At 47.5% G+C, this 26,684-nt stretch overlaps 1 protein-coding gene across 1 annotated transcript; it reads right to left on the bottom strand.

Moving 5' to 3' along the window:
- Nucleotides 1-11,913: 11,913 nt before the first annotated feature.
- On the bottom strand, nucleotides 11,914-26,298 carry LOC135828393 (uncharacterized). Its single transcript, XM_065340839.1, has 7 exons — nucleotides 25,046-26,298; nucleotides 23,315-23,390; nucleotides 22,040-22,065; nucleotides 19,777-19,822; nucleotides 15,332-15,411; nucleotides 13,820-14,069; nucleotides 11,914-12,904 (listed from the first exon to the last, which is right to left on the bottom strand). The coding sequence occupies exons 1-7, from the start codon at nucleotides 26,115-26,117 to the stop codon at nucleotides 12,886-12,888; spliced, it is 1,569 nt and encodes a 522-aa protein (XP_065196911.1). The 5' UTR covers nucleotides 26,118-26,298; the 3' UTR covers nucleotides 11,914-12,885.
- Nucleotides 26,299-26,684: the final 386 nt, after the last annotated feature.

Below are 26,684 nucleotides of genomic sequence, written 5' to 3'. Positions count from 1 at the left end.
TGATCTCAGCAGAATTTTCAACACAACCTTGATTTGGATTTGGCGAAATTGGGGGGGGGGGGGGGGCTTCTTGAGGACCCTTTCACCAAGCCGAACTTCACTGCAGCACTCCTAGAGTCGTACCATACGGCCATTCGCAACAAGTCCGAGGTCGACTTACGGATCTGCAGCTTCATCGACGGTACAGTCAGACCAATCTGCCGACCAGGCGAGGAGCAACGGATACGGATGTATTACAATGGACACAAACGTGTTCATGCACTTAAATTTCAAGCAGTTACAACGCCCGACGGCTGATTGCGCATTCGTATGGGCCCGTTGTCGGCAGTCGTCACGATGCTGGAGTACTTGGTGAAAGTGGATTACTGGCGCAGCTCCAGCAGCATTTGCAGCTGCCACATGGCCCGCCATACGCACTCTATGGTGACCCAGCTTATCCGCTAAGCCGCTTTATCCAGAAGGGATATGTCGGTGCAGCTGCCACGCCCCAGCAACAATTGTTCAATGCCCGAATGAGCTCAGTGCGGCAGTGTGTGGAATGTTCATTTAGAGAAGGTTCACTGTACTGGGCCTTTGTGGACTTGAAGAAGAACTTGAAAGTTCTCCTCCAGCCTGTGGGCATCTACTACCGAGTAGCAGCTCTACTGACTAATTGCCGAACCATAATCAGAGGTGGGAACAATACGTCCAGATATTTCGGATTGCAACCACCTACCCTTCTTCACTACTTGCAGTGAACATGGAAGCATGACCTGATCCCTGCGAGTGTGCCTTTTACTTGCAGCCTGGTACTGACACGGCAACGCACTCAGTAAAATAAATATGCATCGATTTGTATTCACATCATAAGTTCAAAACAGCTGAAGTATTGCCTGTGTATACGTGGACAAGCGCTATGATAGCTTATGGGCCAGTGCTTTCATGACGTCCATGAACGCTCTTCTCTCTCTCGCCATGTCTTCCTCACGCTTGTCGCCCCTTGCTCTGTCTGCCCGCTCCATTACTCTGCCGTGCTCTCTTTCTCTTTTATCTGCAGCCAATTTCTCCCGCTCCAATTTCAACTTCTCATTTTCTTGCTGCTGCTGTGCTTTTTCTTTTTTCTTTTCAAACTCGAGCTCCTGGCGGCGCATTGTGATATCATCCTTGTGCTTTGACTCAAGATAATCCAGGACAACCTCCGTCCCTTGCAGCTTTCGCTTGGCTTTAGGCTCAGCATGGCCAGCTTTGGCAGCGTCTGACTTTTCTCCGAGCGTCAGGCATGCGTCATCGCGCGCTTCAGCAGCTAGGTGGCGCTTGGCTTGCGTAGCCTCTGCACGTCGCTGCATGGGCGTATCTTTCTCAGCGTAGATATCTTGCAGCTCTTGCAGCAGTTGCTCTTTCTTTGTTATATCTTCATTCGTACCAGACCTATGCAACACATACAGCAAGCGGAGAGGGAGAAGCGCGCGCGCACACACACACACACAAACACACACACGTGCGCATGCATGGGCGAGCGCAGACACATACGCACAGGAAGAGAGGCTTGGTAACTACTACTTCAGTACATAGTTATAGTACATGGAATTCGTAACATGGACAAAGTGAAGCTTTAAAATTGCTTGCATGTGAATCAGACACAGCAGTAATCAGATCGACATGCATGTGAATCACACACAGCAGTAATCAGATCGACATGCATGTACATGTACATGCATACAGAGCAAACAGAGTTGGGCTGCATGCAAAGCCAGTTCGTATAGGAACTTACATCCTTCTCTTCCAGTCGTCGCCTTTGGCGAACAGCTCCAGCAGATTCATCACTCTGTCGCGAATAGCTTTCTTCGTCACACCACCGAACTGAGTTGGGCTCAAGTTTTCCAGCTCACAGGCAACGATCTCCATGGCTGGAGACCCTCGTCAAAACGGTTGGTCGTGAGAACGAAGCTGCCTGAGAAGGGCCAGGTCCTTCGCGAGATCAAATGTCCTTCACTGAGACGTCGCAGGGGAAGACGAAGACGGCGAAGTGGCAGAATTCTGCTGCGGGGATTCGGCAGAATAATTTGTCACAGGGCGAGCACTGACAGGACTTCCAGATCTGACAGAACTAGCCAAGCGCTGTCCAAGTGACAGAGGATCGCTGAGAGAGCGGGAAAGAGATCCATCAGCTCCACAGGATGCCGAGTAGGAAGAACTCGCAGAACGACTTGAAAAGGCTATGGCGAAAAAATCTTCACACCACGTGCATCAACACAGCTACATGTATACAGAAGCTTGCGAGAAAGTAGCGAAAGTTCAAAACGTAAGATCTTCAAGTTTCGCGGCCCTCCTTGCGAAAGTTCCTTTCCTTTTTCGTTACTCGTGCCCAGACTACGTCTAAGTTACGAATTTTCGTTATGCACAACCTCTCTCATGTCTATTATTAAAGGGGAAGTGCATCGATTTGTCAAGTAGGGCTCAGATGAAAGACAATTTCATATCGGTTCCGATGGTATATCTCTCGCCTCCGTACGATATTGCAAACTTGCCATATCGCCGATTTTCTGATTGCGTTTCCATGGCGACTACAGGTGATGACGCACATTCTGCTTAGCTCCGTGAGGGAGAAGGTCGATCACTGCAGAATTGTGTCATTTTCAGTTTTCTTATTGTATTCACGAAGTGAAAGAAATGCTGTGTTCAATGCTGTTAGTGCCGTGAACTGTTTATTAGTAGTCCTCTCCGTTGTGTACTGGGACGTGACACCGACAGGAGAAAGCTGGAGTGCGGAGACGTTAGCTGGCAAGCGAAAATCGTGACGAACCAAGTGCTGAAATCTTGGTTGGGACAAATCAAACGTTCAGCATTTACCTCAACCAAGGACCATGCGGTTTGCTCTTTCCACTTCCTGACGATGGATGCGCTGCCTGCTGGAGATTCTCCTATCTCTGGTAACCTATTCTGAAGCCACGTGAGACGACGGGTAGCGGTAATTAGCGAACGAAAAAATGTCGTATGTTTTGAAATGTTTGCTGAACAGTTTTGTGCCATTTTGTCGCACTCGCTGACTGTAAAATTATGATCTGGTTGCGTTGGTGGACAGTTAGTCATAACATGTACATGTACATGTATACATGTTATTAGTATACATGTCAACAAACAATGGATCACTCGTAATGTTTTGCTACTCTGAGTTTCGTGCACCGTGTGCAATCATCAGGCAAACAATATTGATGATTTCACACGGTGCATGAAACTCTGAGTAGCAAAACATTACGAGAGATTCCATTGTTTGTTGACATGTGTCATTGCTCCCCCCAAGAAATTGGAATAATGAGCACTTTTTCTGCAGCCATAGTCTTACTGAGTAATTATTATTATAATGTACCTGTACATGTAACTGGTAACTGGTAACATGTTTTTCTTCTCCTTTTGTACCATAATTATATTAGCTAACATGTCTAACCGCCAACCCTTGTTCTTTTCTCACTCACAAGTCAGTACTATATACACGTACATGTACATGTACACACCTGCACACATACTCACACACACACATACACACACACACACACTGTACCAAGAGTACATCTTGGTCGAGCGGAATCGGATCTTTGCGTCATAATACCGTACACATCTGAGGGAAACCCGGGGAGTCGCGGGTACTCTTGGATCAAAAACAATGGTGCCCTGCCTCGAGACCGGCCTTGCGCGGGTGTGAAGTGTACGCATGACATCAGAAGATCCGATTCCGCTCGACCAAGACCCTACACAGAGCTGGATCGGCGTTGCACACTCTGGGGGTTATGTACTCTTGACTGTACTGTACTGTACTTGTTGCTCACTGCCAAAACTGGTCACGTGAGTCTCCCCGGGAGAGGGGAGAGAGACTCAAAAGGAATCTTGGAAAGATGACTCAATTGGTTATTGAACCGCCCAACGGCCGACACCCCCTGAAATCCCCAAACCTCTGGGTGGACTTGAAAATGATCCCACTTATGGGCTCACCACACCTCAGTAAGTGGGTGAGGACAAGGTGCAGAAAAAGGATTGACGGCATCAGGGTATCCGTCCCGGGATCCAACTGCAGTTACCCCTGCCCCCAGTGAAGGTAATACTTGCTACTAGTGTGAGTGGCTAAATCAGAGTGGATCTGATAAAAGCTTCACTAGCACCATTGATTACACAAGAGTTAATCTAGCCAGAAGCAGTCCATGGTTAACAGGTATGTATACTTCAAATAGAAAGTGTATGAACCCTGGAACCAAGAAAGGTGGTGGGTACAACATTACACCTTCAAGCAGCCGAGCCTGTTGGCAACATACCCTACACAATCAGGCATAAGTGTACCTACCAACCGAACTACAGTCCGTTTCAAAAAGATTTACAATCCTGGCGATCGCCCGCGGAGTTTGGCGTCTTACCGTATGAGCACTCGAGCGCTGCCTGGAAAAACTCACTGTGAACTCGAAGAAATATTCCGCGCGAAAGCAAGAAAAATGACAACTCACTCACGTTGACACAGCCATGGACGTCTGGTTTACAACAAACGAGTTCTTCCTCGTATCGATAATGGAGTCAGAGAGGAAACGTCGAAACGAAAGTGTTGTAAATGTTGACGAGCGGCATGGGTCCCAATTCGTTTTGTGACCAAAATAGTTTCTTTGAGCTGCGATGCAATTTACTCACCGTGTGACGAAAACGACATCGACACGGACTCATTCCCAAGGCCATGACTTGGCAAAGCTATCCGTGTGACTTCGACGAGAAAAGCAAACGCTTGTGAACGCTGATAGAAGACGGCGTTGACTGCTAAATTCAAATAAATTGGCGATCTTGAAATACTAAAATAAATCTCAAAAAGCTACAGCGCGTTGACTTCCATTATAATTCACTCACACCATTGCAGTGTTGTGGGTGTGTTCACATGGCGTGAGCCAGTCAATTCAAGTGTCAGTCAGTTCGGCAGGAAGCGCGAGCTCCAACAAGTCGTTTGGTGCAGCCACCTTCTTTGTCTTGTACCAGCTTGATCACCAAAACAATGAAAAAAAGTTTGACTTGAGGATAGGTTGGGATTTGAACTCACAACTACATGGTCAGCAGACAGCATTCATAACCACAAAGCCAAAAAGGAAAGGATAAATCGTGGGTTTAGATAAAAAATCGATACTGGCTTCCTGGGCAAATTGTAAACCATGAGAAAAGGCCGGAAACCTGGCCGAAATTCTAACTCCTTAACGGTTGGTCGAATTGTTCCGAAACCTTCACAGAACAATTTGCCATGTCTTAACAAGCCATTCTATGTACTTTGTTGTCCAAATTTCCCTTATCTTCATACTTTTTAAGACCCAAACCTGATTGTAAATCTTTTTGAAACAGACTATAGCTGGCACACACACACACACACACACCACCCTTTTCAGGTGATCTACGGATATCTCCCCTCGTTTGAGTGGATTATGGCTCACAATCCCCTCAAACGAGGGGATCTCATATCCGAGGGCAATCCTATGGATCCCCTCAGATCCCGTTGGACCCAGTCCTTCCACCAGGGAGCTAGCTCCCTTGGCTGCTGTTTGAATAAGCAAAATGGGCCATCCAGATAAGGTCTAACAAGGAAAAGTGGCTATAGTTGCCAAAAGAAAAGCATATTGGTGAAACAAAATTGGGGAAGTGGCAATTTTTCTATCAGCAACAAACAAGAGCATCTTAGTTTGCAACTTACTACATGAACCGGGTGTGCCGACCACCGGTAACCATAGAGACAGACCACACTCTCATATACCGTATTTTTCGGAGTATAGTGCGCACTTTAGATGTGCTATTTTAGGCCCTAAACCGCAGGTGCGCACTATGCTCCGAATATGACTCTTGAATGCATGTACTTCAATGCAGATTGAAGTGCGCACCTCCAATGAAGATTGGGGGTGCGCGTTATACAAAGGTGCGCACTATACTCCGAAAAATACGGCAGATACTGATTATAAATAGACCTGTAGTAGTAGTGACAATGCATGGTGACACTCAGTTAGACCTTGATAGAAGTTACTGCTAATTCCTTGGCCTTTGGAATGACTGTTGCCGGTTCGAATCCCCCAATTGCGTGTGTTACCTTTTTGTGTCTTTTCCCATTTATGCCAATGATGAAGTAATCGTTACTCATTACTCTTTTTAGTAGATAGAGTAGTCACATGAGCTTCTCTGATTGGCTGTTGCTAGGCGCCAGTGCCTAGCCCTGGTATAAAGGCAGTGGTTTCTCCTCATTTCATCCTCTTTCTCTTCGGGTCCTGATGGCGTCGTGAGCTGCTGCTGGCTACTGTTCAAGTACTGTAACTATGACCTTCTCTTCCCTCTTCTTCTATTCCTCCATTGTTGTATGAAACTATAATAACATCAAGAAAGAGTGTCTTGTTGTAGATGTGTGAGTGCTTTGTGGGCGCTAGAGTTTGAGCTGGTTACGATTTAGTAACAGACCGAGTAAGGAAAATAATCCTATAGCCTAGGGAGAGTAAAAGAAATTGAATCAATGACAACAAATGCTCGTCCAGCACACGAGTTGTCATAGAAACATTGAACGAAATGACAAAGACGCATATAGTAAAGAGCATCGCCGTTCAATGCAAAATTGGTTTCTAGTACAGTATTTGGAAGTTTCCTTCTTTCACAGACCTGAAAGATAAGTCTTTACAGCAGTAAGCCTACTGCTAACCCAATGTCATTGGTTATACATGTACATGTAGATGTACCCATTCACGCTCTACTGGTCTTGTCAATTTTGTTCCACACGATCACAAACAATCCATCTTATTTCGGATGCTCTTACAACATTAGACTAAGCCATGGGACGGACGTCAGTGTCTGACAATTCTTCATTGTAGGCGGTCAGACGAACAAAGCACCTCAAAATTTGTTCAAATAATTACAAAATAATCAGCACACGAAGCACAGAACCCATATAATTTCGACTAGGCCTTTTGTTCCATTGGCATTACTCTTCAAGTCGAATACAATGGTGATGAAGTTACCAAGGTAGCTTTAATATCTGGCTTGCAAGTGTTGAGTTTCGGAGAGAAAAGAGCAGTACGTGGCATGTGGCCTCTAATTTCCTAAAACTTTGAAATTCTCCGTGAAGTCCAAATTTGAGGTGGCAAGTAAGTCCTTATAACCGGCACTTTTACTTGCTACCTTGTTAATCACCATTGTATTCGACTTGAAGAGTAATGCAACGAAAGGCCTAGTCGAGATTACATGTATATGACTTCTGTGCTTCGTGTGCTTTCCTCCGACCAAAAATCTATTAAATACAATAATATCTACTATTTCGTAGTCTTGACTTGATCATTATCAGCACCGCTTTTTCTCACGGTCTGGTCAGCTACCAACAAGCAGCGGAGTTCACGAGGCTTCGTCTTGGGCGACAAACCAAAGAAAGTGTGTAACATTCCGCACTCGCCTCAGTCAAACCAACCAGTGGATCAAACCCGGAGAAACAAAAATTCGACGGGTTGGCGTACCGGGCAGATTCCTAAACGGTGCGAGAGGATAGATCAGATCCACCAACCAGAGGCCAAAGGCCTAAATCCAATTAGCCACATCCATGTTTACTCATGCCAGGCCACGAGTTCCCAATTAACTGTGGGTCGCAGCACGGTTGGAAAAATCCGGAGAAAAAATCCGGAGAGGCGACGAGCAAATGACTATGTCAGAACTCACTTCTGTGTTCCGTTCACACCAGGTGTAGATCTGGCCGCTTATGCCGACGACACAACGCTGTTTCAGTACCTGTCCACCATGGATACCATTGACCACCACTCGACAATCCTGCAAAATGCTCTCGATGCCCTTGTGAATTGGGGCACCAGCTGGAGAATTGCGTTCGAGCCAGCCAAGTCCCAGGCCATGACTATTGACCATCACCGCCCCGCCTGGAACCTCCCAGAAGTACAGTTTGCGGGTGTCCCCCTGAATGGAGATAGTAACCTCAGGCTTCTTGGGGTAACCCTGGACAGCCAACTTTCCCACCGCAACCACCTCCGTACCATCGCCATCAGAGCACGCCAGCGTCTTGGGCTCCTGCGGAAGGCCTCGCCGCTCCTGGATTCTCGCAGCCGAGCTACAGTGTACCGTGGGTTTGTACGCCCAGTAATGGAGTACTGCCCATTGGTCTGGATGGGCGCAGCAAATTGTCACTTGCAGCGACTTGACCAGACGCAGCGCTCAGCCCTCCACTTGATTGGCCCCGGCGCAATGCTGCAAAGCCTGTCTATCCGGCGTATGGTAGCTGCGTGTACCTACATTTACAAGCTACTGTGCTGCAATCCTACCAGCCCACTTCGTCAGCTCTTGCCTCCCTCTCAAGCCCCCCCCCCCGACCAGCCCATGTTCGACCCACTCGTCTCTCTCTCGTCCGTCTCGACATGCATAACTACCAGCTTGAGACAGGGCTACCTGTCAATAGCCGGGAAAGTTGCCGTAGAGCTTTCCCCGCCTGTGCTGTCCCTGTATGGAATGCCCTGCCACCCGCCGTCCTCAGCCAGCCACCTGACCGGAAACGGCTGCAAAGTTTCAAAGTGTCTGTCTTCCGGCACCTCCGTGCCCAGCAATGGCACTGGGCCACTGACACTTTGTAAGATGTATGCACATCTGCCCACACACTGCTGCATATTGCCATACGCCTCGTGCCCTGCTTACTCTTTTCTCTGGATCTGAATGTGCACCTCTTACGCATTATATAATTATACTTTATTTAGTTCTCTTCCCCTCTCTTGCCCCCAACCCTCCCCGCTCGCTCGCTCTCTCTCTCTCTCTCTCTCTCCCTCCCTCTCTATCTATCTATCTATCTCTCTCTCTCTCTATCTATCTCTCTCTGTCTACGTCTCTCTCTCTCTCTCTCTCTCTCTCTCTCTCTATCTCTCTCTCTCTCCCTCTCTTTCTCTCTCTGCAATTGGCGCGCCTGGTTGCGATGAAGCTGAGACCCAAGGTCGGCAGAGCATCCCAGACCACGCCACCACTCCCCTTATTCATGGCTCACATATGACGGGTTTACGTGGCTCTAGTAAAAAAAGAAAAAAACCCAAAAAACACTGCACTGGTTAGTGCTAGCATGCTGCTGATCACCCGAAAAGTGTGGTCTATACAGGATATTGCACAGTGTCCGCGAGGATAATTTTTCATAATCCCCGCGGCGCTGCGCGCCTTGGGGATTTGAAAAAGAATCCCCTCGGAACCGTGCAATATCCTAAACATACACACTCATCACAGAATAAACAACTGTGGGGACAGGCACAGAAAGAAAGCAAGTACTAGACTAGTACGTGTAGATGACATGTACATGTACTTGTATGTATTCAGAAAGAATCTGTCACTACACTCACACGATTTCGATAAAATTGTACGTGTAGTATCAGTGAAGCAAACATTACGCAAAGAACAAAAGGAGTTAAAATTGATGTTCCTGATCGATTTTCTTAAGACAATTATCAGGGAAAAGTCGTCTCACAACAGAAGCTATGCTGGGAAACAAACTAACGTATATGTACGGTCCGTCCGCCTTGCTGCTTCACCAAGTCAATTTCGTATGGCAATCCTAGATTGCCTAGGGTACCCCGTAAGGAGACCATAGGTCTGTGGGGACTGCCCTAGAGAAATATGAATAACTATACTATACTATGTACGTGTAGAGGATAGTGGTGTATACGATTCTTATTGTTCGACTTTATAATTACTCTTGTAGGAAATTTGATCATGCGCGCTAGGCGGGTTTGCTCGCCTGATAAGCTTCAGGAAGAGCTTTGTGTTGTAGAAAAAGGTAATCAGTCAGAATGGATATCCTGTTCAGCTTCTGAGTAAACTGTTTAGCGAACCTGATGTTCAGGCTGCCGCGCCGGAATTTGGACCTGACCCATGTCGTGTGGTTGTACGACTTCCCTGGAAAAGTGAAATTTCGCTCGTTATGGCCCGTGCCGTGGGGCCTGTGTTCAGACAAACTTATGTTGCTACAGCATTCACAACGGTCTTTACTAGGGGAGGTGCGTTCACGGTGAAGAAGGATGTTCTTCCTACCCAACTAATTAGCCATGATTGTAATCTACCGTATTATCTCTAATATAAGCACGGTCCCTTATTTTTTCAATGTACCTCCGTCCCGTGCTATTAATGGAGACGTTCCTTTATTGGAGACTGTTCCATTATTATTTCAACCTCATTTCAGAGGCATGTTGCCTTGCCAAATTCATGTCAGACACACACATTTCAGGGTTTTTTCGCCGGTACAGATAATGAATTTACACAGTGTGCCTATAATGGAGACTGAGCACTTTATTTTTTGAATGCCGCCCCAAGGTGTTCTATTATTGGAGACGTGCTATTATTGGAGACTGTGCTTATATTAGAGATAATACGGTATCATGGCGAATGTCGGCATTTTGATAAGCGATATGTAGGAAGAACCTGTCAGCACCTGAACCCACCTGACACTTCTTCCACGCATGTTTCACGATTTAAAAAAATATGTTTTTTCTTTTTCTTTACAATCGCTTGCGTGCTGCTCACCTTTTTTTCCAGGAACGCAACGAATGCCCCCCCCCCCCCCCCTCCTCCCCACACTCATGTACATGTATGGCACATACTAGTAAAAACCTGTGCCTGTGCGTGTACAAGTACATACATGTATGCATTGAACGTGCAGTGATTTGTTTAACTTAATTAAAGCGTTGATAGTTTAATGAAGTTAACAAAGTGAATTACTTCATTAGACCTATACCCCTTCCCCCACCCCTCATACCCTCCCCCACCCCTCATACCGCTTCCTCCACCCCCTCATACCCCTTCCCCGACCCCCTAATACCCCTCCCCTACCCTCTCATACCCCTTCCCCACCCCCTCATACCCCTTCCCCAACCCTCATACCCTCCCCCCCACCCCATTCCCCTCCCCCCAGCCACTCATGACTCCAATCTTAGCCCTGGCATGTGCCACTGACGCCTCCATCCCCAGGCTCTAGTCCCCCAGCCTCTCCCAACCCAGGCTTGGGCGCCACCTATCCCTCCCTGTCCAGTATACAGTTCCATTCCCCTTCCCCTCAAGGGTCTAACCCCCTTCCCCTCAAGGGTCAAACCACCTTCCCCTCAAGGGTCAAATCCCCTTCCCTTGAAGGGTCAAACCACCTTCCCCTCAAGGGTCAAACCCCCTTCCCTGGAAGGGTCAAACCAGGGTCAGTCTAACCCCCTTCCCCTCAAGGGTCAAACCCCCTTCCCCTCAAGAGTCAAACCACCTTCCCCTCAAGGGTCAAACCCCCTTCCCTTGAAGGGTCAAACCACCTTCCCCTCAAGGGTCAAACCGCCTTCCCTTGAAGGGTCAAACCACCTTCCCCTCAAGGGTCAAACCCCCTTCCCCTGAAGGGTCTAACCACCTTCCCCTCAAGGGTCAAACCACCATCCCCGTACCCCCTTCTCTGACAGACCATCCTGGGTGTGCTAGGCCGGGTTTCGTTAACGAAGGAAGGATTACTCAACACATCGCCTAATGGAGATGTTCCAAGTTGATGAAGGCATTACCAAGTTCAGACAGGGGTTGCAGATCAATACTCCTAATCCATTTTCTTCATCAGCACATGCAGTCAAGCACGAGTGAACACACTTGAGCGCAGGTATGCTGGCCCCGAACATCAGGTAGATAAGCAGTAACCTGAATGCGGTTGTGGCCAACAGTTAGGACAGATAGACAGAGAGAGGGAAAGAGATGGACACAGAGAGGGGGAGAGATGGAGAGAGAGAGGGGGAGCACATGACAGCACACAGCCATGACAACACACAGCCAATCCAACACACAACCATGACAACACACGGCCATGACAACACACAGCCATAACAACACGCTGTCATGATAACACACAGCCATGACAGCACACAGCCATGGCAACACGCAGTCATGATAACACACCCCAGAAGTAAATGGTCAAAGACATAATAATCCTTTTCGCCTCATCCATGTTTCGCTCGTGTCACACACGCCCATGATAGAAGGAAAAGGATTTTTTTCTTTCTAAGTCCACTATGCTCCCGAATGAATGCGGAAAGTAGTGGCGGGGCCCTGCTGCTCAGCCGACCTTGGTGGTCTCGGCGTCTGCACAGACAAAGCGCGCCAAGAAAAATAGAGAAGGTCATAAGAGAGAGAGAGAAAAGACAAGACGAGAGCAAGACATGTAGCATTATGATACGCAGGACATAGAGAGGCGAGGTACGACAGCGCAACATCAAACACCGATACTTAGCGAAGGCATGTGCAGGCGAAAGGAGAGTATTCAGCATGCACGTGTCACGGAAGGCATAATAACATTATGTAAGCAAAGAAATGCATGCACAGTTTCCTTGGAGACAAGAGCGCAAACACTTCTTCCTCCTCAGTATGGAAGAAATGCACGTAGCAGATAAACACACGGGCAGCAAACCATGCTTCCCAGCAGGCAGACCTGGCCCAAGGCAACTTATTTAAAATCAGAGAAAACATCGTCATACTCACTAGCTGAGGGAAGGGCAAAGAGAAAAATCTGTAGAAAAATTGAATGTCACCACCAGGACAAGAACCAGGGACCCTCGGCCCTCGCTTGTGGCCAGCGATGCTCTAACCACTGAGCTATGGTGTAGCCGTCATCCCAGCATAGACCGTTCAACATTTTCTTCCGACTTCGAACATAGAATGGCAAAGAGATAACAGTCACATGTATTCTACTAGGTATGCAGAGTAATGCAGAGTAATGCAGAGCAATGCAGAGCAATGCAGAGCAATGCAGAGTAATGCAGAGTAATGCAGAGCAATGCAGCGCGCAGTTTTGCAAGAACAAACCGCAGAAGACGACTATGCCGCAGACATCTGGTGACCTTCGCGTAGTGCACCTGGGTAGTTGCCATGGTGACTTCACGACACTGCTCAGTTGTACGAAGCCGCCCTTAAATGACAATAATGAGAAAACACACATACATACATGCGCACACACACACACACACACACACACATACACACGCGCGCACGCACACACACACACACACACACAAACATGCATGCATGCACACACGCATGCAAACGCGTACGCACAAACACATACACCCGCATGCATGCACACACACATACACAAATACAACGTATGCAGGTGGAATGAATGCAACGACATTGGAGTACAGTTAGATGGCGAGCACTGCAATCGTCAAAGATCTGCACAGATGCCAGCAAAGATGCCAGCACAGATGCCAGTGTTGATGCCAGCACAGATGCCAGCAAAGATGCCAGCAGAGATGCCAAGAGAGATGCCAGCAGAGATGCAGGGACACGAACCAATACATCATTATTATGGAAATCGCACGGGGTGCATGCAAGCCAGTTTGGAAAAGGTGGTAGGAGGCAATATACGGGAGGAGGTACATAGGGGCATGTTTGAGTGGAAGGATCGGGATCCTGATCAACCGGATCCACTGGATTCGCACAATTTCAATTGATCGAATCCGGATCCGGATCCTTTGGATTGGGGTCGAGGTGAACCCACCTCGGGGAGCAGGGTTGACCGGATCCAACAGATCCAAATGTGACCTTTGTGCGTATATGGCGGGTAAAAATCACTTTTGTACACTTTGTGGTGCGCACACACGTCGCTCGAGATACTCTTGTTGACTTTTCGTACGACACGTGCGCCACGAATACGACTTTCACCCTTCTGGGTGACCCGTGAGTGCCACTTTATTACTTCACCAACATGGCAAGAGTCAAGGACCAAAACAAAGTGTTCAGTGGACTCTGAAGGATTCGACGGATCTGAGATCTGGATCCCACCAATCGAACATGCCCTAACACAAGCATTTCTCATACTCACATCAGCTTTTTCTTTATTTTTTCTGTGTTCTGACTTGCACATGGTGTGAGCATCTCAAACAAAGCAGGTATAGTCATCTCTGTCTTGTTGACGATCAGATAGTAGATGATGCACATCAAGTTATCTTGGCCCTTCACTTTGCCGCCATCTAATCGTCCTTCGTGGTCGTCATGAAATTGTTCCAGCACGACATACGAGTCGTTCTTAAGGTCTGGGTCCACAGCCTCGACTGCTTTGCGACCCAAGTCTCCTGTGAGATTTGTAGCCACACACACAAAGAACAACAGGTTATCCTTCAAACCACAAAACTCAAACAGAATTACTGCCGATGTCGCAAAATCCTAGTTCGAATTCTGAAACAACTTTTCAAACTTAAACTCGGATGGTGAGCCAATGTATCATACATGTACTGTACTTCAAGTATTACAAAAATAATTGAGAGACTTTGAATCGTTTTTATCACAATCGAAATATTTGCCGGGTTGGAAGGTGGGAATCAAAAAAAATCATCATCATCATCATCCAGTAACCATTGTCATTTTTTGTTGCTGAGGGTCGTAGCTGGTTCTAATTTTGGCGTTACGCTTTCCTTCCTCTCATTGAGCGATTCCTAACCTGAGCTGTCCAAGTTGGAAGGTGATTAGTTTGCATGTTGTAGAATGTGTTGTAGCTATGTTAGGTGTCAAGTTGGTAAATGTCTCTCTACAGTACTACTACATGTACATGTCAGTTTTAAGCCTTGTTGTCGTCTAGCTAACATCGTATTATCTGGTTACTATGCGCCGTAGTTGCTCATAACTCATAACATATTCTCCTTACATTTTTCTACAACCAAACAAACATCCTCCTGTCCCTTCATGTAAGACCAGGTGTTTGTTTCTTCCTTTGCACTCATGCATTTGGCAGGTTTAGACTTGAGATCTGGGAATGTTCCAGCTTGGAAAGCTCAAGGTTATGCTAGGATCAAAGATGGGAAGGTCAGCACAGCGAAAATTGTGTGCAGGCTATGTCCCATGGTAACAACGAATATCGACTGTTACAGGAAGATGACGAGACCAGTCAATAACTTGACAATGCGGTCCACCTACAATTCGAAGCGGCAAAGTAACACACCACCCAACTTTGGTGGGTCAGATATATATTTTTTACCGGCTCAGTATCCGAGTTCTTTAAATTACTTCCGTTTGTCAAACATTTTGTTAGCATACTCAAAATCCTCTTGTATGGGCAAAAACCCAAATGGATTACAATGCATTACAAAACTGGAGAAGAAATCAAGGAAAAAATGCAATAAAAACAGAAGAAATCACATGGAAACGAGTTATGAAGCAACTATCCACGACTGTAACAAGATAACACGCAGTCAGAAAGTGCGATAACATAACAAAACCTGCTGACTGCGTATCATCTTGTGACGGTCGCGGATACTTCTTAACTCGTTTCCATGAGATTTCTTCTATTTCAATTATATTTGCTGGCTCAGTATCCAAGGTAAATTTTCAAAGTACTTACTCTTTTCTTTCTTGTCGAAGAAAGGTTGAAGACTCTGAGCAAATGTTGTGTGGTTGTCGATATCTTTAAGGCGTTTCGAACTACATAGAGAAGCAGGATGAACACACAGCATACAGTGTAATCAGCAGTATCACCTTCTCTTCACCATCTCTCCTCCCTGCGCTTTCAGCCAACACGTACTTACACTCGTCAGCCATTAGCATACACACCTGTAAAACCTCTCTGCACCATGCCGCCGGGCATTGCTCTGAGCCGCCATATCCACCATACTGTAAGACCAGTAGTGTTAACGAGCATTTAGTTTTAATTCCAAAGATTTAACGAATTTAAAGGGGAAGTCCGGTGAAAATTTTAAATTTCACAGTCCGTAGAGTTCGGGGCGCTGAGTCGAATGGTCTTTGTCCGAGGAGGCTGCGGCCTATGGTTCGTCAGATACGCCCAATCGAACATGTGCGGATTTGAGCGCGCCTCACCCAGATCCAGGTGATGACGTCACAGCGTGCAGCCAGGTGGCCACACCATCTAGATGTGTACAAAAACGGCCATATTCGGAGCGCGTTCGATTGGGGAACCGTTTGTCGCAGCTTCTTCGGACCAAGACCATTCGATTCAGTGTTACAAACACTACGTACCCTGTGATTTTCAGCTCGGTAAACCTCGAGGTTATACCGTATTTTAGCCGTTTCCGAGTTGGACTTTTTCCGTCGACATGCACTGGCCTCTATCTACGGCTCTAGCAATGCGCTGCGTGCATGCTACCTGTAGTGTAGTCAACAAACTCATCACACACGGAACTACTCCCGCACTAGGTACAACAAGACTCGAGTCACAAGACTCAGAAAACTAGTCAACACACGGACTTGTCATGTACTACACTCGTATCAGTCGTGTAGTCAGAGAACGAGCGTTTCTCCTTGCCGGCGGTGGTTGTGCTTTGAGAAAGAAAATTTTAGTTTTCCGCTCCCGCCTCATTATTTTATGCTACAGCGATGAGTGCACAACCGTGACAAGTGACAAAACAGCGAACAGCTCCCGGACCTAGAACTTTCAGATCCCGTAGCGTTGCGAGCGAAGAGTCGTGCCCGTAGTTCAAAGAGCCTGCACTGTTCTCCAATTGAGTGTCCGAAATACGCCAAGTTCGCACCAAAACATCACCATGTGGCAGGTTACTGGAGTCTAAGCGAATCGGTATGGAACAACATTTAGTCTTAGAGCACTCGCATCACTCTTCTCCATTTTGGCGACTCTGCTCTCCAGCGAGCTGATAATTATATCAGCTTCGTCTGCAATAGCTGCTGCTTCTTCACCAGTCGGAAACTCAGTAGCGCTCACTCTTGACCGGCCCGCGCGGCCATTTCTTCAGCTGAATACCGAGGTTCTCAGCCCCAGACCGAACTCATGAAGGTCAGCCATGGCTGCATCCTCACTCTCACAAGGAGTTACGTCTTCGGAGTCGCTTGCACCACCTACTATGGGTCGCCAAATCATTTGAAATAGCACTGACACTATTGCTTTCACGCACTCCTTTTGACCTAGCTGCACGCTATGACGTTGCGGAGGGTGTGGCGCGGCCGCATGACGTCATGGCGCAGCCCCCGAAACTCAGTTTTTCAAACGGAAATATCTCGAGAACGCTTTGTCGGGGACATGTGGGACCAACACCATTCGACTCAGCGGCCGAAACTCTACCAACCCTGAAATTTAAATTTTTCACCGGATTTCCCCTTTAAGAAAATCATTTTAACATTTGAAGTCGTTATGTGCAAAACGATACGTACATGTACAATCATCTGCTTGTTTTGAGAGAGAATTAGCTAGAACTTCACCTCGCTAACCCACAAAAAATCCGGAGATCGTAAACTTTAATTGACGTTAAAAGATCTGGTCTTACAGTACATATATTACTGTGCAGACAACGTAAATCTTCATCAAGCACAGGCTACTGTTTGGCCACTGAACACAGTGCTTACATCTCTCAATACCCTACGCTGTAGGTAGCAATCTACCCTTACTTTTATTTATCGCCGTGGTTGGCAATCACCCACTCTCTTAACATTGGCCGGTGTTTCCACCGAGTCTTGAGATGTTGTACTTGGTCCGGCTCATCGCAATTGTCGCTTATCTATCGCCACTAAGAACAGGAGTTTTTTCACCGCTCTGTGAAATTTCCAACAGGCATAGTGAGGAAGCATGATACATGAATACTCTCCGCCACAAGAAAAAATTTCAAAATTTCAGCAATGGAATCAGGTGAAGCGAGTCGAAGAAAGGAAGCAAGGTAAGCAAAATGCACGAAATAAATCAGCGAAGAAGCGCGTTCTTGCACTCACACTAGTAATACAGGTCCAGAGTTCACTCAACTCTGCATCTCTAGAGCCATGCCGTTACATGAGCTGACATTTGCTGGTTTCTAGATGCTAGCTGGCGTAGACTGGTAGAGTATCTCTTGCGTTCTCAGCCTTTCGTATTTATATGGCAGCAATGGGAAAGAAACAGTTGTGGCTGTCACTTCGGTGCTTAAAGGAACCGTGGGCAGTGTGACCTGTGTGTCACCACAGTGTGTTTCAACAAAGTCTTCGAATGAGGCATACAGGCCTCTCCAGACAGCTGTCATACGCTCCGCTGGATATGCTGGCCACGACTCTTGTAATGCGGCTGCTACGTCCACCAAGCGAAGGAACAACCAACACGTCGGCCGGGCGCATCCCATCAAAACACCTTTCTTCTTCAGCATGACGCTCATACTCCTCTTCCGTGCACGCGTGCCTGTCACGCTCTCCAGGCCAGGATGTCAGTTGCCCCTGCTACAGTTCCGGTCTTCGGGTCGCTGCGTTTGGCTTTTGCAAGTTTTGGCAACACAGACAGTGAATGGCCAGATTCCCACTTCCCAAAAAAAGTCGCATACATCGCGATTCAAAGCGCTAGTCGCGATCATTTTTCTTTGGTGCTTCCTTTGATCTTGCCATCACGATCTCCCACGCAAACGTAAGTTAGATATCGTGATTGGACTGGGTTTTACCTGTCAAAAAGTGCTTGGGGGATAAGCGACAATTGCGATGAGCCGGACCAAGTAATAAATATAAATATAAAAGCTGTTTCGGCCAGAAAGGCCAAATCGGTACAGCTACGAGCTTTAAGCAGGCCGAGCTATCAGCCACGGTGCAAAGGAGGCACCACAGACATTAAGATAGCTTGTCGCTCTAGCGCCAGAGTGCTCCAAATAGGAAAAGTAGCGGGCATTGCGTGATGCAGCAGCATTAGAGAACTCAGTACTAGTGAGAGTGCAAAACAAGACGAATGCCGAGGAGTGTAGTACCCAATGCTGTAGACAGCAAGCTGTTTCAGCCATATCTCTCAATACAGTATGGAGAACTTTCAAATACCCTGTTCTCCATACATGTACTGCGAAAAACTAAGAAAATGACCTCTTTACGACCCTGCATCCTGACTCCCACACGGAGGTCTGTCTTCGGGGTCGCTTGCACCACCTACTATCGGTCGCCAAATCATTCGAAATAGCATCGACACTATTGCTTTCACGCACTCCTTTTGACCTAGATGCATGCTATGACGTTGGAGAGGGTGCGGCGCGGCCGCATGACGTCATGGCGCAGCCCCTGAAACTCAGATTTTCAAACGGAAGCATCTCAAGAATGCTTTGTCGGAGACTCGTGGGACCAACACCGTCCGACTCATCGCCTGAAACTCTACGGACTCTGATATTAAAAAAATTCATCAGACTTCCCCTTCAAAGGGGAAGTATAGCCTAAAATCAAATTTTCACCAGTTCCAGGTGCTGAGGCCAATGGTCTTGGTCCGAGGAAGCTGAGACGTTCCCTTTTTTGCATGCAAAATGTCACTAAAAGCGCCATTAATTTCGTTCTTAAAAAGCACGGATGACCGCGATTGCCCATATGGTGTAGTCTTTTGAACGCTGAGTTGACTGGCTTTGGTCCGAAAAGGCTGCAATGCAGCGCAGCGTCCGGCCCTTATTCCCAATCGAACACGGGTGACTAAGCGGGCACGTGCTCTTGTGTACACCAATCACCTGGTCACCGTCTCTGCAGGCTAAAACTTTCACATCAAGGTTCAACTCAAAGGTTGTAAGGTTTAACTTGAGTGACACGAACCTGCCCAAACAGGCTGTAAGTTGTAGCCTGCAGGTGACTGATGCACGCACGAGCACGTGACCGCGCTTCCTCAACCGTGTTCGATTGGGAATAAGGGCCGAACGCTGCATCGCAAGGTGACATTTTGCATACAAATCCCCATCTAGTAGGGCACAGTTACCCAGTTTCGGTGGAAGTGGCGAGTTGGATTGGGAATAAAGGAGGAAGGGAGCGTCTCAGCTTCCTCGGACCAAGACCATTCGACTCAGCAACCCGAAGACCACAACTGGTGAAAATTTGATTTTAGGCTATACTTACCCTCAAAGTTGGACTTACCCTATGGGGCCCAGTGGGCTGGCAACGGGGAGAGCTGTTGTCGGATCTGAGTACAGATGTGCACACAAACACATCACCTCCGCTTGCTCAATATCAAACGTCACTCTAATGAGTCACAACTCAGTCACAACTCAGAATTATAGAACTACGGAATGTGCATGAGTGTGCACAAACGTGCACGCACCCCCCCCCCCCCCACACACACACACGCACACACACACGTGCTCGCTTGCTCCAATCGTGTTCAGTGAAGTAGCAATGCATGTACGCCTGCAGACACACACACACACACGCACACACACACACACACACACACACACACACACACACACACACACACGCACACACACGCACACATACACGCACACACACACGCACACACACACACACACACACACGCACACACACACACACACACGCGCGTACACACACGCACACACGCACACACACACACACACACACACACACGCACACACACACACACACACACACACACACCATTTGACCATTTGACGCCCATCGCCGGAGGCGATGATAGCGATGCTACAGCAGAAGCCATAGCAACTTGTGCCAGGGCTGCCACTTGCTCCGATTTTTCGGAAATCAACCGATTTTTGATCGCCTGTCCGACAAACTGACCGATTTTGTTCCCAAAGAGGGACAACCGATTATTTTATTTTGAGCGCTTTTTAGTCCAGTTGGCCTTAATTCGGCGCTTCCAGGTCGCGTTTGGCCGGTCTGCATAATTGACATGGTTGTAGTGCGTGTGCTGGACAGTTAAAAATGTGTTCTGTGGCCCCAACAGCAGGCCATTTTCCTAAAAAAATTCATCGCGCGGGGCCCTGCCCCCTGCATCCCGCCGGGGGACACCCCCTGACCCCCGTCAGATTTTTCTCCCTCCGAGTGTGGCAGCCCTGTTGTGCTGGGATTGCAACATTCAACAGCTTGCAAGGCTGAGGAATTGACCGCCACTATTCAGCCTGGTCTACACCACACAGCTACGAAGTGGCTTTTTGGGCAGTGAATCCCTACTTTTTGGTCCTTTACATTTTTTTCCCGCACACACATCACACCACATACTCCGGCATGCACTGGCTGTTGGTAACCACCCAGTAGAATGAAAGAAAAGTCATGAGGACGGGCGTATACATGGTACATGGTACATTTTTGCCAGTTTATTGGCCCTTTTTCAAGGACTGGGACGTTATACCCTCCACTAAGGAATGTTTACATGATTTCGTGTTGTGTTAGTAGAAGGGAGTGGTTAGTAGTGCTTCTTTGGGTGAAAAATTTAAAACGCAGAATTGAGACCTCCGGATAACGGGAGTCGACCTACATGTACATGTATAACCGGGGTCGACTTACAACCGGTAAAATACAGTATGCGGGTGGGGGGGGGGGGGATGCGTGTGTCTGTGTGCTTGTAACAGTACCATGTGACCTAGTCTACTGAAAAGTCACGATTCACTGCATTTTTCCACAACTAACCATTCTTAAAGAAAGTGTGCTCCGAACATCGGAGCTCGTGCTTCCTGCCAAATGACGACCTATGACGCGAGCTCTAGCTCCGACCTCCGACGTTCGCACCAGACACTTTCTTTAGCAATTACCGCCGAAGTCGCAACAGCTTTGTTCGTACGCCCATTCTCAGTAGCGTACACGCATAGCATATCCTGACGATGACGAAGATGTGAACTTTTAGTCACATATCACTGTGTGTTACTATGTTACTTATCACTGTGTGTTACTTATCACTGTGTGTTACTATGTCATTTGCTGCTCAGTGTACCTGGATGACCCCTTTGACGCACCGCTGTTCGTCAGTGAGATCCTACCATGGCTTAATCGCATGCTAGCCAATCGTCCACTTGACAAGTGTCAGCGACAGGGTCTCCTCAGTTTCTCTGATCTTCAAGATCTACAGCTCACTGAGAGAAACCAAGGCGGACAAGAGAACCACACAAATACCATGTACCATGTATACGGCCGTCGCCAGAGAAGCATGCAAATCTGCAAATGCACTAGATGTGCACCCAGGGCCACTCCACACGAACATACACATTCATACCGTGACACTGGCACGCAGACAGACAGACACACACACATACATACATACAGACAGACAGAGAGCCACATACACACACACATACAGACACACACACACACACACACACACACATGCACACACAAGGCAACTGGGAATACTTGCACACACGCACACAGATACATACAGACATGCCAAGTGATTTAAAAGATACCTCACCTTCGTCAGGTTTACCGACATCCTCACTGAAAACACACAGCAAAGGAGAAGAGACAGACATGAAAATGTGTTATCTATCAGCTATTCATGACAAATAGAATCTGAAAGGATTAATAAATGCTGCAGCTCACGTGAAAGGGCACTCAGCTGTGTTTGACTGAAACGGACAAAATCGCTTTCGAAGTTGGAACTTGACATCATTTGTGGCTGAAAACTGTGAACGAAAAATCCATACCACGGCATCGGTAAATTAAAAAAATAATTCTGTTAAAAATGGATTTCCACTAGGTTTTGTTTTTTTCTATGAAAGTTAGAGCTAAGACCAGCTACCAACAGGGCATGATAACTCAAAAACCTCAAATTTAGACGATAAGCACCGTTTTCACATAATATAAAAATATATTCACGGTTCGCGTGAGACTCGCCTGGAAGCCGGGTTTTCACCATCCGCCGTGGGAACGCCACCACCCTCTAGGATCAAGGCGCCGATGCAGTGCCTAAAGCGGTGGGAGGTGAGTAGATCAGACTCACCACCAAGTGGTCAAAGACCGAAATCCCATTAGCTGCATCTATGTTACCCTCGTGCCAGGCCACGAATTCCCAATTATCTGTGGGTCGCAGCACGGCTGGAAAAATTCCTTCCGCTTCCAAGCAGGACTTGAACCTGGTACCCTCTGTTTCTCAATCATGGTCTTAGACCATCCCACTATGCCTGCCTGCCTGCGCCGTTTTCACATGCTCTGCACCAAATACTAGTGTGTGCATGCAAGAGCGCGCGTATTGGCATGTATGAATAGTGGACACCGAAATGCATACACCTGTTGCCATGACTGCATAAGTGCACGCACACCCGCCCACGCGTACACATGCACATTATTCTCACGAACATGTACAGTACATACAAATAATCATGTCCACCAAGCTACTGTCGTGGACATGGGAATCAGATCGCACATCTAGCGGCCCCAGGGCACTGGCCATGCAGCCGTGTGTACACGGTACACACATGCATTTATGCGCTGCAGCGCGCTAGTCGCATCGGATCAACATGTGCACTGCACGCAACGTTCTGTACGCATTGAAGGTGCCGGCCCCGGTCATTCAACTGGATTTTCATGTCCACAACAGGACATACACACAAGCCTCACAGTAACGTGTGGGCATGCAACGTGCACACACACACACACACACACACACACACACGCATGAACACACAAACACACACGCGCGCACACGCGCGCACACACACACACATTACACAGTGCATACACTTACGTTCCTGGCTTCGAATTCTTCATTCCTTCGATTCCAGTGCCAAACAGATAGCTACGTTGTTTCTTCTCAACGAATCCTTCAAACAACACAGCCAGTACATTGGACAGGCACATACCCACACATGCACATGCACACACACAACATACACGCACTCACACACACACACATACACACATACACACACACAACACACACACACACACACGCACACACACACATGCACACACACAACATACACATGCACACATACACATACACACACACACACACACACACATACATTTACACACGCAGTGCCAATCAGAGCAGCTTAAGCAAAGTGCTCCACATACAGATTATGTACAGAGCAATATGCCCACACTGAACACTGAACACTAAACACTGAAGGCTAAGGTCTGTCTACATAACATAGCTGTAACATCACGTTTCACGCATCCTAGAGATCTTCAAACAGCGGTATCCACTATTAAATTGGTTTCGCGAGCGCGCCTAGATATTAGGCACTGGGAAGAAAGTCATGGTTTATGCTTGTTACATGTATAGTTCCTAAGGGTATGCAGACTCCACTGTAGCCACAGTTCATGTTTCACACAGTTATACACCACTACCCAAAAACGGTCTCTTGGCTACAAATTCTTCCAAAAATAATAAAATTTATAATATTTGGAAGAGTTTGTAGCCAATAGAAACATGCATAATTGTAATAGCAATGGGAAAAGGGTAATATCGGGTTCCCACTAGGCTGAATTTCCCCCGATGCTCTTATGCCTGGTCCACACTGTCCGATATTTTGGTCGACGCTCCGATACCGACTTCCACATGAGATCGGCCAACTGGATCGGACCTATACACACACCCACGCAAATTTGTCGGAAACGCCGCATCCACCCCAGGTAGTTTTCGCGCCGATCTTTAGGATTTTTGTATGATTCCATAATCGATAAACCACGATCGGCCAAAAACTCGACCTAGCGGAGACCAGGCATGATATGGACTTTAACATGAAATCGGCTGTCTAAGTCGGATAATTCGGACTACCCGTTCACACACAACGAACGACAAGCGATTGTTCTTGCTGGCCTGTGGCGCTCTGTGGACACACGTACGCATGGTAGGCAGACATACTAGACCGTAGTAGACGCCAGAGCAGAAATGAGATCGTTTTTACACGAGCTGCAAAGTCAACGACGTGAAGGGCTGGCGTCAAGTAGCGATCCAGTGCAGCCAGTTCAGGATCTGCACCGACACTCTCTGCTGTCATGGTGACAAGCCAATAGTGATTGGTCAGAGGCTCGCACCACCATGTCCAACCACTAAGAAAACTCGCCGCAGATTGGTCGGAAACTGGTCCGACAACACTGGTTACCCCAGGGAAATTTTCGCACCGATCTTCACGATTTTGTCATACAATTCCATGTCGGCTGTAAAATCGGCCTAGTGGGAATCCGGAATTATTGGGTAAGAGGGTGAGATTGTGGCTGCAGGTTTGTAGTAGTAGTAGTAGTAGTAGTAGTAGTAGTAGTAGTAGTAGTAGTAGTAGTTGTTGTTGTTGTTGTCGTCGTCGTCGTGGTTGTTGCTGTTGCTATTTTACTGTTTGTGCCGTCTCTTTCGCAGTCATCCTCGCCGTCTTTTGTGGTAATTGTGGTTTTTTTAATTGATTTCCACTGTAGAACGGTCCTAGCTTTTTGAACTACTTAGTAGTAGTCTCAAGTTTCACGGAATGAACCTTACCTTCTGTGGAATGTTTCTGAGCTGGCTTGGCCGTGTGCTTGTCATCCTCCTTCCCTTTGATCCACTCACTCATGTCTTTGTAGACCTCCTGCATCCGCACTGCTACATTGCAGTACAAATTGGACTTGGCATCCTCAAAGCGCCAGTATCCGGCATGAATGCCGTAAACGATGTACTCGTCTTCTTCATCGTCGTAGGAGTATACGGGTGAGCCGCTCTGTCCACCGCTTGAATCAATGTAGTGACGGTAGAGTCGCTGGACAACAAGTTCCTGGTTGCTGCTGCTTTTGTTGTTTCCGTCGCCGTCACCGTCATTCGTATGACGTTGCGGCATGGCGAACAGTGCAGAGGTCTCTCTCTCCTGGCCTCTGCGCTTTTGAAAGCCGATGGCATCCAGTAGCGGTTCAGCTTTCTTGGCTTTGTCAACGGGCATCCAGTACATGTGACCTCGAACCGCCTCCTTCTTGACCTCTCCAGGAAACCCACACAGGAACGCCTGGTCAACAGACTCCATACGCGCCTTTTGGGCCCTTGGTTTGCGGACCATTGCATTTTCACCGCTCAGCATTGCAAGCTCATTCTTTAGTCCCTTTTCCAAGTTGTCCTTGCGCAGAGCAATAACGCCATAATCATACAGATAGCGATCCCAGTCTTCCTTGCCCTTTCCGCAGTTCTTTATGTAGTCTTCGGGCACCCGCAGCCATCCTCGGTCATTGTTTTCCTCGACAAAGGTTTTATCCGGCAGGAACGTGCTACTGGGTTCGGGAAACTTGGGATCCCATTCGTACACAATCTGAATCCAACAATACTCTCCACAATCGCTGCAACAAATAACGTGTGCGGCAGTCGTGAAATAGTAGCAGGGATGAGCGCCTTTGTTGAGCTGTTCGACCATGAAGCACGTGGCAGGCGCTACCTGCTTGCAAGTTTTGCACGCTGAACGTACTTGGAAAATGGAGGCGTGAACTGGGTGACCCCCGGCGGGAGGTTTCCGAGGATTCAGGACTCGAACCCTCCTATCTTCGGCATTGAAGACCATTTCCTCCCCGCCGGTAGCTGCGGCCCCTGACATAATAATATTATTTACTCAATCCTCGAGCGCCTCCTAAATCGCTTGTCTTTAGATTATGACTGTGATACTGATGATATGTTCACTGTTCAAACTCCCTCCATTCAGGCAAAGGCCAGTGGAGAATACAATCATGTCAGGCTCCTCCGCGTAGGCTACGGCAGGAAAGGTGAAATTTTTTCTTGTGCTACAAGAACGCCTCTTCGCCTTAGCATAGTATAGGCCTTGACTTGAGTCAGGCTTGACTTGGCTCAGTACTAGTACAGTAGTAGATCTACTACTAGTACTACACTATACTGTACTATACTGGTGTACTAGTTCTAGTACTAGTACGATTGTTGTGGACATGGAATTCCGGTCGAAAGTCTTACGGCCCCAGGGCGCTGGTCATGCAGCCGAGGATGAGCGCGCTGGTATTTAGAAAAGCGATCCTGTCAGCTTTTCTATTATTGTGTTCACATGGCAAGAAAAACGACATCGCTATGCTACGTAAGTTTCTACGTAAGGTGCTCGGTATTTCACTTAGGCTACGTAAGTCTCTACGTAAGGTGCTCGGTATTAGATCTACCA

Source organism: Sycon ciliatum, chromosome 12 (assembly GCF_964019385.1).
Source record: "Sycon ciliatum chromosome 12, ocSycCili1.1, whole genome shotgun sequence".
NCBI lineage: Eukaryota > Metazoa > Porifera > Calcarea > Leucosolenida > Sycettidae > Sycon > Sycon ciliatum.
Note: the sequence above shows the minus strand (reverse complement) of the source record. Positions and strands in the feature narration are given on the sequence as shown.